Raw genomic sequence first — 13,732 nt, 5'->3', positions numbered from 1 at the left:
TGTGATGAGAATTAGATTTTGCTCCCACTCTAACTACGAAGGTAAGTCAGGTGGATAAATCAATATGAATCCTCAAGTCCTAGTCTTTCCATTGGAAAGACTAGAGTTAGTGGAATCCAAATTAATCAGCAAAGAATTCTAATTTTCAGTCAACACCTCGAGTTTGATAACTCAAGCGTCACCAATCACTTAACCAAAGCCAAAAGGAAAAATTCTAAATTATTTATATCATAAATAAAAGAAACAAATCATAGATCTGAAAATACCTCAAATTATATTAAATAGAATATTCAAATCTAACATGGAAAAGTTGATAAATTAAATTGGAAAAATAAATAAAAGGAACATTGAACCTGAAACTCAAAAGAAATTGTAAGTTGAAATAATAAGAAATCCTAATTCCTTTAAGAGGAATCCTAATCCTAAATCCTAAGAGAGAGGAGAGAGCCTCTCTCTCTCTAAAACTGCATCTAAATTATGAAAAGTGAAATATCCATTGTCTCCCTTCATTCCTCCACTTTGCAGCCTTTAATCTGCGTTTTCTGAGCTTGAAACTAGGCCGGAAATAGCCCAGAAATTGCTGATTGCGAAATCTGCCACGTTGATTTTTGTCACTGCGATGCGTCCGCGTGGAGCACGCATTCGCGTCATCTATATGTACGGACACTATGGGAAATTATATATCAAATCGAAGCCCCAGACGTTAGCTTTCCAACGCAACTGGAACTGCATCATTTGGACCTCTGTAGCTCAAGTTATGTTCGTTTTAGTGCGAGAGGGTCAGGCTGACAACTTTGCAGTTCCTTCAACTTCTTGTATTCCTTCCACTTTTGCATGCTTCCTTTCCATCCTCTAAGTCATTCCTACCCTGTAATCTCTGAAAACACTTAACACACATATCAAGGCATCGAATGGTAATAAGAGAAGATTAAACATATCAAAATTAAGACCAAAGAATCATATTTTCAATCATAGCACAAAATCAGGAAGGAAAACGTAAACTCATGCAAATCATATGAATAAGTGTATAGAAGATTGATAAAATCCACTCAATTGATCACAAGATAAACCATAAAATAGTGGTTTATCAGACTTGTAAATCTTTGAAAAACATGATTAAAAGAGGATTGAGTGATTAAGCCCTAAACATTGAGTGACTAAAGTGTAAACACATCCGCACTACAAGAAAAATACCCATTCAGCCACACTTTTTTTAAGCTACATTTGAAAAACGTAGCCTATTCTATAAATAGGCTATGCTTTTCTCCGTGTTGCCTTTTTATAAGAGAAAAGGATACATAATTGTGGCATCATTTAAAAAGTGTAGCCTTAAGTATTATAGAAATCACTTATAAAACGTAGTCATAGGTTGATATCTATAGATTCACTTTTTCTATCAAAGAGGACGCTTTTAGAAGGTAGCCTATTTGTTAAATTTTGGGTGCATTTTAAAAGTGATGCCTAATGTATCTAGAGCCAAATACACCCACAACACTTACTAATTTTTTTCCTCCTTATCACTAAATCACATTCACGTTCCAGCACGGCAGCACCCTCACTTTCGCAACTCACCCTAACCCTAACTCACCTTCGCCACGCACCCTTTCACACACACACCCAGATCCGAGTGAATGAGTGAACCAGAGGGAGGAGAGGAGGAAGACAGAGATGAGAGCGCGAGCGAGAGACCAGAGAGTGAGAGGGGGTCACCGTTGCAACGCCGCTGCAGCCGCCGCCATCACCGTCGTGGAGGAGGGAGTCCAGAGGAGAGAGAGAGAAAGATGATTCGCAGACTAAATGGAGAGAAAGGACGAAGACGCGACGCGAGAGAGAAGGAGGCTGTTCCGCCGTGCACTATGGTCGCTTCTGGGGTCAATTGAAGCCGCCGCCACTGCTAGGGCTTGCCGTGCTCCTGTCCTCACTTTCTGCTTCTACGATTTACTTCCTGTTCGTACTCCCAACCCCGCTCTCTCTCCAACTTTCATTTCATTCTCATTTCAATTTCAATTTCAATTTCGATGTTTCTGCAGGCGTTTCATCAGTGCCGTTTTTGACGCCAAGGGTGCGGATGCAATTTTCTCCTTTGAAAAGTTCTGCTGCAATCTCCCCAGACCTCTTCTTCAGGTTCTGGTTTCTATTTGGATTACTTTTCTCAATTCGATTTTGATCCATCTGCTAATTAATTGGGTTGATTAATACCAGATCATATATCTCGCCATAATCAGTTCAACATATTATTTCATTGTAAAATCGTGTTTAACAGATCATATATGATTAATGTGAATGAAGAACACTAGGTTGAGTTAAATTGAATTGAATCATGGATAAGACATAAGAGCATGTTAGCTGGTTTGGAATCACTTCCAGAAGCTTATCAGCAAAGAATAGTGTCCATGATGGAACAAGTTAGCTGGTAAACATCATTGCTGGATTCTAAATAAATCAATATCTGTTATGTATCATGTTATTAAGATGTGGACACATGTATCTTATGTTAACATTTTAGTCAACGTGAATAACCTTATTATTATTATTATTATCAAATAGTAATGGTATATTAGTTTAGCTAAGTAATAAGTGAGTTTTTATTTTTAGTTATTTGATTACATGTTCTATCTTATAACCCCAAAATCATGTTCACCCCAATTAAATTGTACAAAGCTTGTTGCTGTGACACTGAATAAAAATATGCTATAAAAATTCAGCTAATGATAAATTCTGTCTTGTTAAATTATTTTGGATTTTGATTTTGATGCATTCACCTAATCATCCTTTAAGTCTTGTTTGTTTATACTGATGCTTCTTGAAGGGTTAATTCATCAATAAGAATGGCTTTGCATGATTGCTATTGTCACCATATAAAGTTGACAAATCATAGAAGAACACCAAACTCCTTCAGCTTCTCATCCTCCATTTCGAATCCCAAGTTTCCAAAGAATAAAAGGGAACAGCGTGATTCATCAGAGAATGATGCATATCCCAGGTTCCTGGTTGTAATGCGTCAGACAGAATTGCCTGCATCAAATTCAAAGTATGGTACCAATGGAAAAGCTGTTAGAATGGTACCCTCAAGTGAGGTAGTGAAGAGAAGCACACTGTCAGATAATAAGGTGAAGACAGTGAATGGTGCAAAACAAAATGTTAATGGAGCAGCAACTATTGTAAAAAGAGATGTTAACCCACCCTTGACCAAGGCAGTGAAATCAAGAACCTCTGAAGAACTTCCACCACTGGAGGAGCTCAAGGTTTTGCCCTCGGGCGAAGGCTTCAGTTGGGCTAATGAGAATTACAGTTCTTGGCAGAGATCTATTGATGTTTGGTCTTTTGTGCTTTCTTTGCGTATTCGGGTTCTATTGGACAATGCAAAATGGGCATATATTAGAGGCTTCACAGAAGATAAACAGGTTGGTTCTTACACTTCATTAATTAGTGCTGCTAGAAAAGCAATTTTAACTTTCTTGCAGCACTCAGATTCAGACATAAGACTGTTTTACTTGTGTTTGTTTTTTGCTGATTGGAATTTGTTTGGTTACATTTTTATTTAGAAAAGCAGAAGGCGAAAAATAGCGTCGTGGTTAAGGGAGCGTGTGTTGCAACTTTGTCCAACTTTCATCAAGCTTAGGCAGTTATCATCAACAAGGTCAGATCTATTTCCACGTGAATTTGTGGATGAGCTAGCAAAGTTGCAGGTATAGATTCTTTGACATGAAATGGTAAGTGTTGATTCTTAGATCAATGTATTCTGAATATAAGATTGTTCTTGACAGGACAAGGTCCCTGTCTTCTCTCCAAAGAAAGCAAAAAGCTTCATTGAGAGTGAATTGGGAGCTTCCATTAGCTTACTGTTTAGGGAGTTCGAAGATCGGCCAATAGCCGCTGCTAGTCTTGGTCAGGTAGCATAAGATCAGCCTGCTGCTTACTTTCTCTGAGGATTGATATGATCCAGTAATGATCTTAATACTGTTTAGGTTCATCGTGCTATCCTGCATTTAATTTTATGTTCTTTGCTGATAAGCTTATCGAGCATGTTAGCTGGTTTGGAATCCTTTAAGCTATGTACCTACCTTATTTTAATTTAACTTTTTTACACAAGACAGCTATAAGAAATGCTTGATTACAAGTAAAGCAAGTTGATTCCTTAGTGCCAAACAGAGTTGGAGTTTTGGTTCCAATTTTAGAGTTGTCTTTAGGGATTATTGAGTAACTTTTTAACTTTGAATTTGCTAGTATATTTCTTATAGGAAGGGCGTCTTTGGGAATTGGGAAGGGTATATTAAATTGTGACTAAAAGGAAACCTTTTTACTAGTATACTTTGTTGCAGTATTTATTGTAACTTTGAATCTCTCAATGATTTTTATTGTTGCTTTATGATGTGGAGGCTGTTGTGAGTTATGAGATTGGAGTCATTTTCAGGTTTGATTTGCATTATTTAATTTTCTATAGTGAATGTGATTTCTTTTCAAGTAGGTGCTTCTCTATGTGGATGAGAAGAAAATAGCAGCTTGGTATAAGAAGTGAGGACCTAGAAGATTCATTGGAGTTGTTGATAAAGGCTTGTAGCATGTCCCTTTCATTTCCAAGGCTTGTGATTCCAGCAGCAATCTATGGTATTTCGGTTCTGTCCCATCAGTATTTTACCAATGATTTCTTTGATTTTTAGGTAAAATTTGAAATTTATGCTATAAAATATTTGAAGTGCACATTACTAGACAGAACACATTCTCATTTGCATTAATATATATCGTTAATTTCAACTTGTGCCGGTCATATTTGGGATGTTTGTGTACAAGGCTGCAGTTCTAGTTCAAGTTTATAGAGACAATGAAGACTTGCAATTAGTATTTTCAGAAAATGACTTAATTGAATGATATTTTATTTGAAGGGAAATGAAGAGAGCTACAACCAAAGCTATTCACTGCTTAAAGTCCTTCAAATTTTAATGGTTGAGGCCATTGTTGGCATAGTTAGAGTTGGTCAATTGGTTCTAATAATTACCAGAGGATGCAGCTTTGATATGTCCAGTTTTTATTTTAATTTGTTCATTCTAATTTAAGATTCCAATCATAGTTCTCTATTAATGAACTGAGTTTGATTGAGTTGCAAAAGTATTATATGTAATGTAATATGAATGCAGGCAATAATTAGGGGTGTGACATGGCTTCTACATTATTTTTGGAATGTACACAATTAGCATGTTTATTTGATTCTCGATTTGGTAGTGAATTTGTTTGAAGTTATTTATTATGATGATGAATTATTGATTTGCTGCAGATTGAGCATTAAGATCCAGTTGCATCTGATGCATTCCATGAATGGTAACCGCCAATGATTCAGATTAAGTCTCCATTTGGAACTGGGAACACCGCCAATGCTGATCTGCTCTCTGCTCGCCCAGTCTTCGTCACTGCCTTTATAAGTAAGTGATATGCATTCAAAATACCTGAAAACTTTTAATGATGTTAAAGTTTAAGATTGATTTGAATATTGATCCATTTGCTTGATCTAAATATCTATTGACATGTTATAATCTTCTAGATGTTGTTCTTTGTTATTATTAACAAAGTCTCTGTTGCAATGGTGGATCATGTAAATTTGATTAAAGTGTTGTCAGAATTTTGTTGAAAATTGACAAAAAGAGGTAAGAATTAAGATGTTAGAATTGAGGTTGTGACTAATTGAATGATGATGATGCCGAAAATTCTGATTGTTAGAGTGCAAAATTCATGTGTAAATTCACTTTGCTTGTTTTGTTATTTTTGAAGTTGCAATTTGACTTTTCAACTGTAGTTGAATGAGTGATCTTCTTATAGTGAGAAGATTAATATGTTAATTATTTTTTTCTTGTTGCATTTTTTTCAAATGATAATCATTTTTTTATATAATTATGCAGGATAATTTTGGAGATGTGAATGAAGATTGAGATATTTATCATGATAGTTTATTGGCAAAGATAGAGTGTTCGAAATTGAAAGATGTATGGTTGATGATGATGTCTTTTATTAGAAGATACATTTATATGATATAATATTTTGGTCATTCCTAGTTTATTAGTAGTAAACTCTAAGTACATTATATGAGTATGCTTATTCTAGTTTGAGATATATGAATACTCAAAATTATGATTATCCCAATATTTTTGGTTCATTATATAATTATATTTTGTTTTAGGATAATTTTTATTATTTAAAAATTATTGTATGGTATTATTATATATGTATATTTTTATTTTATAATAATTAACTAATTTAATTAAAAATACAGGATTATATATAATTATATTCTCAAATATTATATTTTAGATAAAAACTATTAGAAATTTTTGTTTATATATATAGAAATTTAAAAAAAAAAAAGGAACAAAAGGCTACACTTATATAGAGTAGTTATAGGTATACAAAAAAAAAAGAGGGACTTAAGGTTACACTTATAAAAAGTAGCCATGGTATACAATGTGGCTACACTTTACAGGTGATGCAGTAGTGTTGAAAAGCGTAGCTTATTCTGGCAAAAATGGAAGCTGAAAAGCGTAGCCTTTGGTCTTGGACAGTATCACTTGAAAAGCGTACCCTATTCTCAAATGCCAAAAGCGTAGCCTTTGGTACAGAAAAGTGTAGCCTTTGAGAATAGGCAACGGCCGAATAGGAATCACCCCAAAAAGCGTAGCCGTAGCCCAAAAAGCGTAGCCGTAGCCTAAGGCATCATTTTTTTTCACTTTTAGCTACACTTTTCAAATGTACTTGAATGGGTGTTTTTCTTGTAGTGCCGGTGAGGGGTTCAATCGCTCAATTCTATGTTTCCATCCTTTATCTTATGTTTTCTTGCAAGTTGTTGAACTTAATTTTGAAAATATCAAATCAAATCTTTGGATGTGGATCATATTGCATTGATCCCTTGTCTTAGCCCTAGTGATTAATTATTGGAATGATTGAGATTTTTTTGTTTGTTTGTGCCATACTAATTAGGAACCATAGTATAGATATATAGATAGATAGTATTTAGCATAGTCTCTTGCATGTAGTTAGTTGCATTGAATAAATTGCTTACCCTTTGATCATTATCCTTTGATTGTGATTTGCATGAGGACATGCTATTGTTTAAGTGTGGGGAAATTGATGAGTCCATATTTTCCGATATATTTTGGTTTGATTTGAGTGGCTTTCATCACATAAACCCACATTTATTCACCCAAATAACATACTCACTATAAGAAAAATATCCATTCAGCCACACTTTGTTTAAGCTACATTTGAAAAGCATAGCCTATTCTATAATTAGGCTACGCTTTTCTCTGTGTTACCTTTTTATAAGAGAAAAGGATACACAATTGTGGCATCATTTAAAAAGTGTAGCCTTAGGTATTATAGAAATCACTTATAAAGCGTAGCCTTATCTTAAGAACAATGGGTTCACTTTTTACATAAAAAAAAATGCTTTTGAAGCGTAGCCTATTTGTCATGTTTCAGGTGCGCTTTAAACATGTTGTCTAATATAAAAACATCAAATAAACACTTAGTAAAATTTTTTCGCCCTCTTCGTATCCATTCAGCTTCACTCACGCACTCTCATCCTCCCTCAACTCACACACACGAAAGAGAAAAAATCAGAAAGGGGGAGCACAGGAAGAAGAAGAGAAGAGAAGAGAGGAGAGGGGAAGGAAGGAAAGAAAGGATGATGCCACCTAGGGCTCCACCGCCGTCGTTTTCGTTGTTGAGCACCAGTGAAAGAGAGCTCGAGGAAGAGAGAAAACGCGAGGGAGTAGAGAAGAAGGGGGTGCTTGGTCGCCGCTGAAACTCCACCGCCACTGCTAGGGCTTGTTGCCTTCGCTGTTCTGCCACCGTCGGGCTGCTGTTCCGCCGCCAAGGAGCTCAAAGGGAGTACCCCGTGTCACCAGGTAAATTCTCTGTTCTGTATCATCTCTTTCTCGCTCATTCTCTAACTCGCTCTCACTTTTCAGTTCGAAGGTGTGTATGATTTTGATAGTGATGATGAACTGCAATGGCTAATTGAAATAGAGAAGATATGTATTAATTTTCAATTGGTTCTATGAATTTTTGGGGGTTTTGGGGTCTAATTTTAAGTTTTCTAATCTTCTAATTAGTTGTTGTTGTTCTTATATTGTTCCATGTTTTTACTATCATAATTTTGGCGTCAAGCAAAGGATAGATTAAATGGACTTTTTATCTTATTTTCACAAATAATAAATGGGTCTACTCTGCTCTCTAATTGATCTCACTGTAGTTGATTAGTGTCATTTCAGGCCACAAGCAGAGCTAGATCGCTATTTGGAAGCTTCACAAATTAGGGAGAGAGTAGTTGACAGGATTAATAATGTTATTGGAACGTATGAATCAATTGTTTGTACCTTATATTTCTTCAGGGTTTTATTGTTTGTTCATTTCTCTTAATATATAGCTTCAATCTATTGTGTGCTTTATTGATTATAATCCTTTTTCCCTTTTAATTTGTGTATTTCCCATTTCTTTCAGATACAACGATTTGATGCTCAGAATATTTTCAGAATGTGAATCTTCTTTGTCCTTTTCATTGGAGGAGCTGCTACTACTACTGCTACTGCTATTGCTACCTCTCACTCTCACTGTTCTTCTTCTTGTGTTGTATCCTTCTCCTTCTGTAATTGTAATAGTACTTATTGGAGGAAACATAACAAGAATGAGAAGAAGACATAGCAAGGTTGAGGGTGGGAAAGAACACTGAAGAAAACACCATTGCTATTTTGGTATTATGAACTTATGATCAGTACCAATATTTTTCTCTTTTTAGTATCGTTAGCTTCTCTGGGTATGATTTTCTTAATGCAAATTCTGAATCTCTTAATGCACATTGCTTAGGTTTTTCAATGCGTATATATTTTGGTTTTGCCAAATTCAGAAAAGTTTCTAAGTGACATTCTAAATTATTAGTAATGTCCTAATTGTTGGTAATGTAAAAACATTTCTGTTGTTTCCTTGATAGTCTTACTTCATGCATACATCAGTAGATGAACTTAGTTCATGAGGTCCTACAAAATATAAGTACATTTTGCACCTGTTGAAGTATTTACCATATTTTATATTTTATGAGCATTCAAATCTATCAGACAATTGCTGTGGCAATGCAATTTTCTATTTTTTTATGGTTTTTGATTTGCCGTCTCTGATTTTTGCTCAGGTCAATGCTTCTAATGTCATTATATTGGAGGGAATTCTTGTATTCCATGATCAGGATGTCCGGGATTTAATGAACATGAAGATCTTTGTTGACACAGGTTTGTTTGTTATGTCCCATCGCATGTCATGTATTTTTATAAAATACTGGGAATTTATTGGGAAAAATTTCCATCTCTATTTCTAACGTCCTCTTGTTTTGAATCGCATTTATGCAAGTGCTTTTAAAAAATAAATTGAAATGGAAACTTTTCCTATTAGATTGGTTGCCAGCTTAGGTTTGAATATCACTATGCATTATACAAAATCTATTATTCTTACACTGTATGAAAGCTTTCCCTTGTTCCTTATTAACTCTAATTTTATCTTTAACTGTCAATTGTTTGCAGATGCTGATGTTAGACTAGCTCGTAGGATTAGACGTGACAAAGTGGAGCGAGGGAGGGACATAAACTCTGTTCTTGAACAGGTATTGCCAACAATATTCTCAGTAACCACAGTTTAATTGCACCTAGGCTAATAATGAGTATGAATTCTTATATATATATATATATATTTTAATAAGTTTGAAGCATGAGATTTGGATTGATAAGTTATATGCTAGACTATGTCAGTTGATATGTATGAAGAGTAGTTTGATCTAAGAGGGAAAGCTGAGTAAGGTATAGAATTAATGGGATATGCATATATTAATGTGAAATAGGCTAAAGGAATTAGTAAAATGATATAGTTGTATTAGCTGTAATGCTGTGAGAATTTATTGAGATTAGTTGAACAAGCCTATGGATGTTAGGATATCCTTGTTTTCAAATGAAATGTGAACAATCACTTCTAAGATTTATATCTTACTGCCTACAATGCTGATTTTGTAGTACGCAAAGTTTGTTAAGCCTACTTTTGATGATTTTGTTCTACCGTCAAAGAAGTATGCTGATGTGATCGTTCCTCGGGGAGGTGATAATCATGTTGCCATTGATTTGATCGTGCAACATATCCGCACAAAGCTTGGTCAACATGATTGATGAGCGGATATTTTATACACTTTTTGGGGTTAATTTCATATAGTTTTTAGTATGTTTTAGTTAGTTTTTAGTTTATTTTCATTAGTTTCTAGGAAAAATTCATATTTCTGGACTTTACTATGAGTTTGTGTGTTTTTCTATAATTTCAGGTATTTTCTGGCTGAAATTGAGGGAGTTGAGCAAAAATCTGATTCAGGCTGAAAAAGGACTGCTGATTTTGTTGGATTCTGACCTCTCTGCACTCGGAATGGAATTTCTGGAGCTACAAGAGTCCAAATGGCGCGCTTCCAATTGCGTTGGAAAGTAGACATCCAGGGCGTTCCAGCAATATATAATAGTCCATACTTTGCTCAAGGATAGATAACGTAAACTGGCGTTCAACGCCAGTTCCATGTTGGAATCTAGCGTCCAGCGCCAGAAACAAGTTACAAGTTGGAGTTCAACGCCAGAAACAGGATACAACCTGGCATTGAACGCCCAAAACAGCCCATGCACGTGAGAAGCTTAAGTCTCAGCCCCAGCACACACCAAGTGGGCCCCAGAAGTGGATTTCTGCACCATCTATCATAGTTTACTCGTTTTCTGTAAACCTAGGTTACTAGTTTAGTATTTAAACAACTTTTAGAGATTTATTTTGTATCTCATGACATTTTAGATCTAAACTTTGTACCTTTTGACGGCATGAGTCTCTAAACTGTATTGTTGGGGGTGAGGAGCTCTGCTGTGTCTCGATGAACTAATGCAAGTATTTCTATTTTCCATTCAAACATGCGTGTTCCTATCTAAGATATCCATTCGAACTTCAATATGAATGTGATGAACGTAACAATCATCATCATTCCTCCACGAACGCGTGCCTGACAACCACTTACGTTCCACTGTAGAAGGAATGAATATCTCTTAGATCTCTTAATCGGAATCTTCCTGGTATAAGCTAGATTGATGGCAGCATTCAAGAAAATCCGGAAACTCTAAACCTTATCTGTGGTATTCCGAGTAGGATTCAGGGATTGAATGACTGTGACGAGCTTCAAACTCGCGAGTGCTGGGCGTAGTGACAGACGCAAAAGGATAGTAAATCCTATTCCGGTACGATTGAGAACCTGCAGATGATTAGCCGTGCGGTGATAGCGCACCTGGACCCTTTTCACTGGAAGGATGGATAGTAGCCATTGACAACGGTGATCCACCAACACATAGCTTGCCATAGGAGGACATGCGTACGTGAATCAGAAACAGAGGAAAGCGGAATTTCAGAAGACAAAGCATCTCCAAAACTCCAACATATTCTCCATCATTGCATACAAGTATAATTTGTGTTTTGCCCTTTTATTCCTTGCAATCAAATTTGATAAGTGAATTATTTTATTGTTTTCCTGACTAAGAGTTACCAGATAACCATAGATTGCTTCAAGCCAACAATCTCCGTGGGATCGACCCTTACTCACGTAATGTATTACTTGGATGACCCAGTGCACTTGCTGGTTAGTTGTGTGAATTTGTGAAGAACTGTGATTTCCAATTTCGTGCACCAAGTTTTTAGCGCTGTTGCCGGGGATTGTTTGAGTTTGAACAACTGACGGTGAATCTTGTTGCTTAGATTAGGAAAAATTTTTCTTTTTGGTTTAGAGTGTTCTAATATTGTTTTTGGTTAAAATTTTAGAATCCTTATTTTTTTTCTTTCAAAAAAAAATTTTCGAAAATTATATTTTTATAATTGAATTTTTTTCTTGTTTGATCTTTAGTTTTTCTTATTTTTCTTGTGCCTTTTCAAAACATTAGTTTTCAAAAAAAATAAATTTTTCATTCTTTGTTATTTAAAAATACTTCTTCAAAACAAGTGTTACATTTATAACTCAGTTGGCTAGAGCGTTAGTCTGTGTTCTTGGCAATTGGGTCAGAATCTTTTATATTCTTTTCAAAATCTTCTTTTTCAAAAATAATTTTTCTATCAAATCTTGTGCCAAACTTTAAGTTTGGTATTTTCTTGTTGATTTTTCTTTGTTTTTCGAAAATTTTAGTTTGGTTTTCTAAAAATTTTAAGTTTGGTGTTCTTTCTTCATGTTCGTGTGCTCTTGTGAGTCTTGAAAGTGTTCTTGAGTTTTCCTTGTGTCTTGATCTTAAAATTTTTAAGTTTGGTCTTCCTTGGTGTTTTCCCTCCAAAATTTTCGAAAACAAGGAGCATTAGATCTAAAAAATTTTAAATCTTGTGCTATCTTATTGTTTTTCTCTCTCCTCTTTAAATTCAAAAATATATTCTCTCTCTATTTTAAAGCAAATTTTCGAAATTTACCTTTAAGATTCAGATTTTTATTTTAAAATTTAAAACCTTTTTCAAAAATCATCATATCCTTTTCAAAATTTCCTAACCACTCTCTCTCTCCTCATTTTTTTCGAAAATCTTCACCCATTTTTATTTATTTTAATTTATTTTGTTTTCGAAATAAATAAATAATTAAATAAATAAAAATATTTTTCTTCTATTTTACATCATCTCCCTTTCTCCATCATGGACCTAAGCGGAAATGAACAGTCCAGGAGGACTCTGGGGTTATATGCTAACCCCTCTACTGCTTCATATAGGAGCAGTATCTGCATACCCTCCATTCGAGTCAGTAGCTTTGAGTTGAATCCTCAGCTCATTATCATGGTGCAGCAAAGTTGCCAATATTCCGGTCTTTCAACGGAAGAACCTACAGAGTTTCTGGCACAGTTTTTATAGATTGCTGACACAGTACATGATAAGGAAGTAGATCAGGATGTCTACAGATTATTACTGTTTCCATTTGCTGTAAAAGACCAAGCTAAGAGGTGGTTAAATAACCAACCTAAGGCCAGCATAAGGACATGGAAACAGTTGACAGAAAAATTCCTGAATCAATACTTTCCTCCAAAACGGATGACACAGCTAAGGCTGGACATCCAAGGCTTTAAACAAGGAGATAATGAATCTCTTTATGATGCCTGGGAGAGATACAGAGAGATGCTACGAAAATACCCCTCTGAAATGTTTATAGAGTGGGTTCAGTTAGACATCTTCTACTGTGGACTTGCAGAAAGAGCTCAGATGTCTCTAGATTACTTAGCTGGTGGATCTATCCACATGAGAAAGACAATTGAAGAAGCTCAAGAGCTCATTGATACAGTTGCCAGAAATCAGCCTCTGTACCTAAGCAGTGACCCTTCCATGAAAGAAGAGGTTAAAACAGTAACTGCTGAACTCAGTCCTGTAAAACAAGCTGCTGAATTCAATTAGCAATTGGACTTTCTAACAAAGCAGTTAGCCGAATTCAAGGATAGACTACAAGAGACAAGGATGGCTAATATAAATATGGAAGAACAATTGAAGCAAACAAAGCAGCAGCTGTCAAAACAAATAACAGAAGAATGCCAAGCAGTTCAATTAAGAAGTGGGAAGACATTAAATACCCCACCTCAAGGCAGCAAGAAGCCAAGAAATGAGCAAACCACCCAAAATCTACCTAAGGACAGTAAAAGCCCAGGTAAAAATAATTCTGGCGCTAAAACGCCAGAAATTGGGTGGA

The 13,732-nt window shown here is 35.4% G+C and overlaps 1 protein-coding gene across 1 annotated transcript; it reads left to right on the top strand.

The window, feature by feature from the left end:
- Nucleotides 1-2,339: 2,339 nt before the first annotated feature.
- On the top strand, nt 2,340-3,902 carry LOC148567534 (protein ACTIVITY OF BC1 COMPLEX KINASE 7, chloroplastic-like). The gene is made up of 4 exons (XM_088483019.1): nt 2,340-2,413; nt 2,810-3,404; nt 3,546-3,689; nt 3,768-3,902. The coding sequence occupies exons 1-4, from the start codon at nt 2,340-2,342 to the stop codon at nt 3,900-3,902; spliced, it is 948 nt and encodes a 315-aa protein (XP_088339145.1).
- The last annotated feature ends 9,830 nt before the right edge of the window (nt 3,903-13,732 follow it).

The sequence above is a fragment of the Arachis ipaensis genome, chromosome B4 (genome assembly GCF_059453495.1).
Source record: "Arachis ipaensis isolate K30076 ecotype BB chromosome B4, ASM5945349v1, whole genome shotgun sequence".
Lineage (NCBI taxonomy): Eukaryota > Viridiplantae > Streptophyta > Magnoliopsida > Fabales > Fabaceae > Arachis > Arachis ipaensis.
Note: the sequence above shows the minus strand (reverse complement) of the source record. Positions and strands in the feature narration are given on the sequence as shown.

Coding starts and splice junctions, on each gene's coding strand:
- LOC148567534 (XM_088483019.1), top strand. CDS start 2,340: ATGTTAGCTGGTTTGGAATCACTTCCAGAAGCTTATCAGCAAAGAATA. Junction 3,405..3,545: donor GCTTCACAGAAGATAAACAG/GTTGGTTCTTAC, acceptor ATTTTTATTTAG/AAAAGCAGAAGGCGAAAAAT. Junction 3,690..3,767: donor ATGAGCTAGCAAAGTTGCAG/GTATAGATTCTT, acceptor TGTTCTTGACAG/GACAAGGTCCCTGTCTTCTC.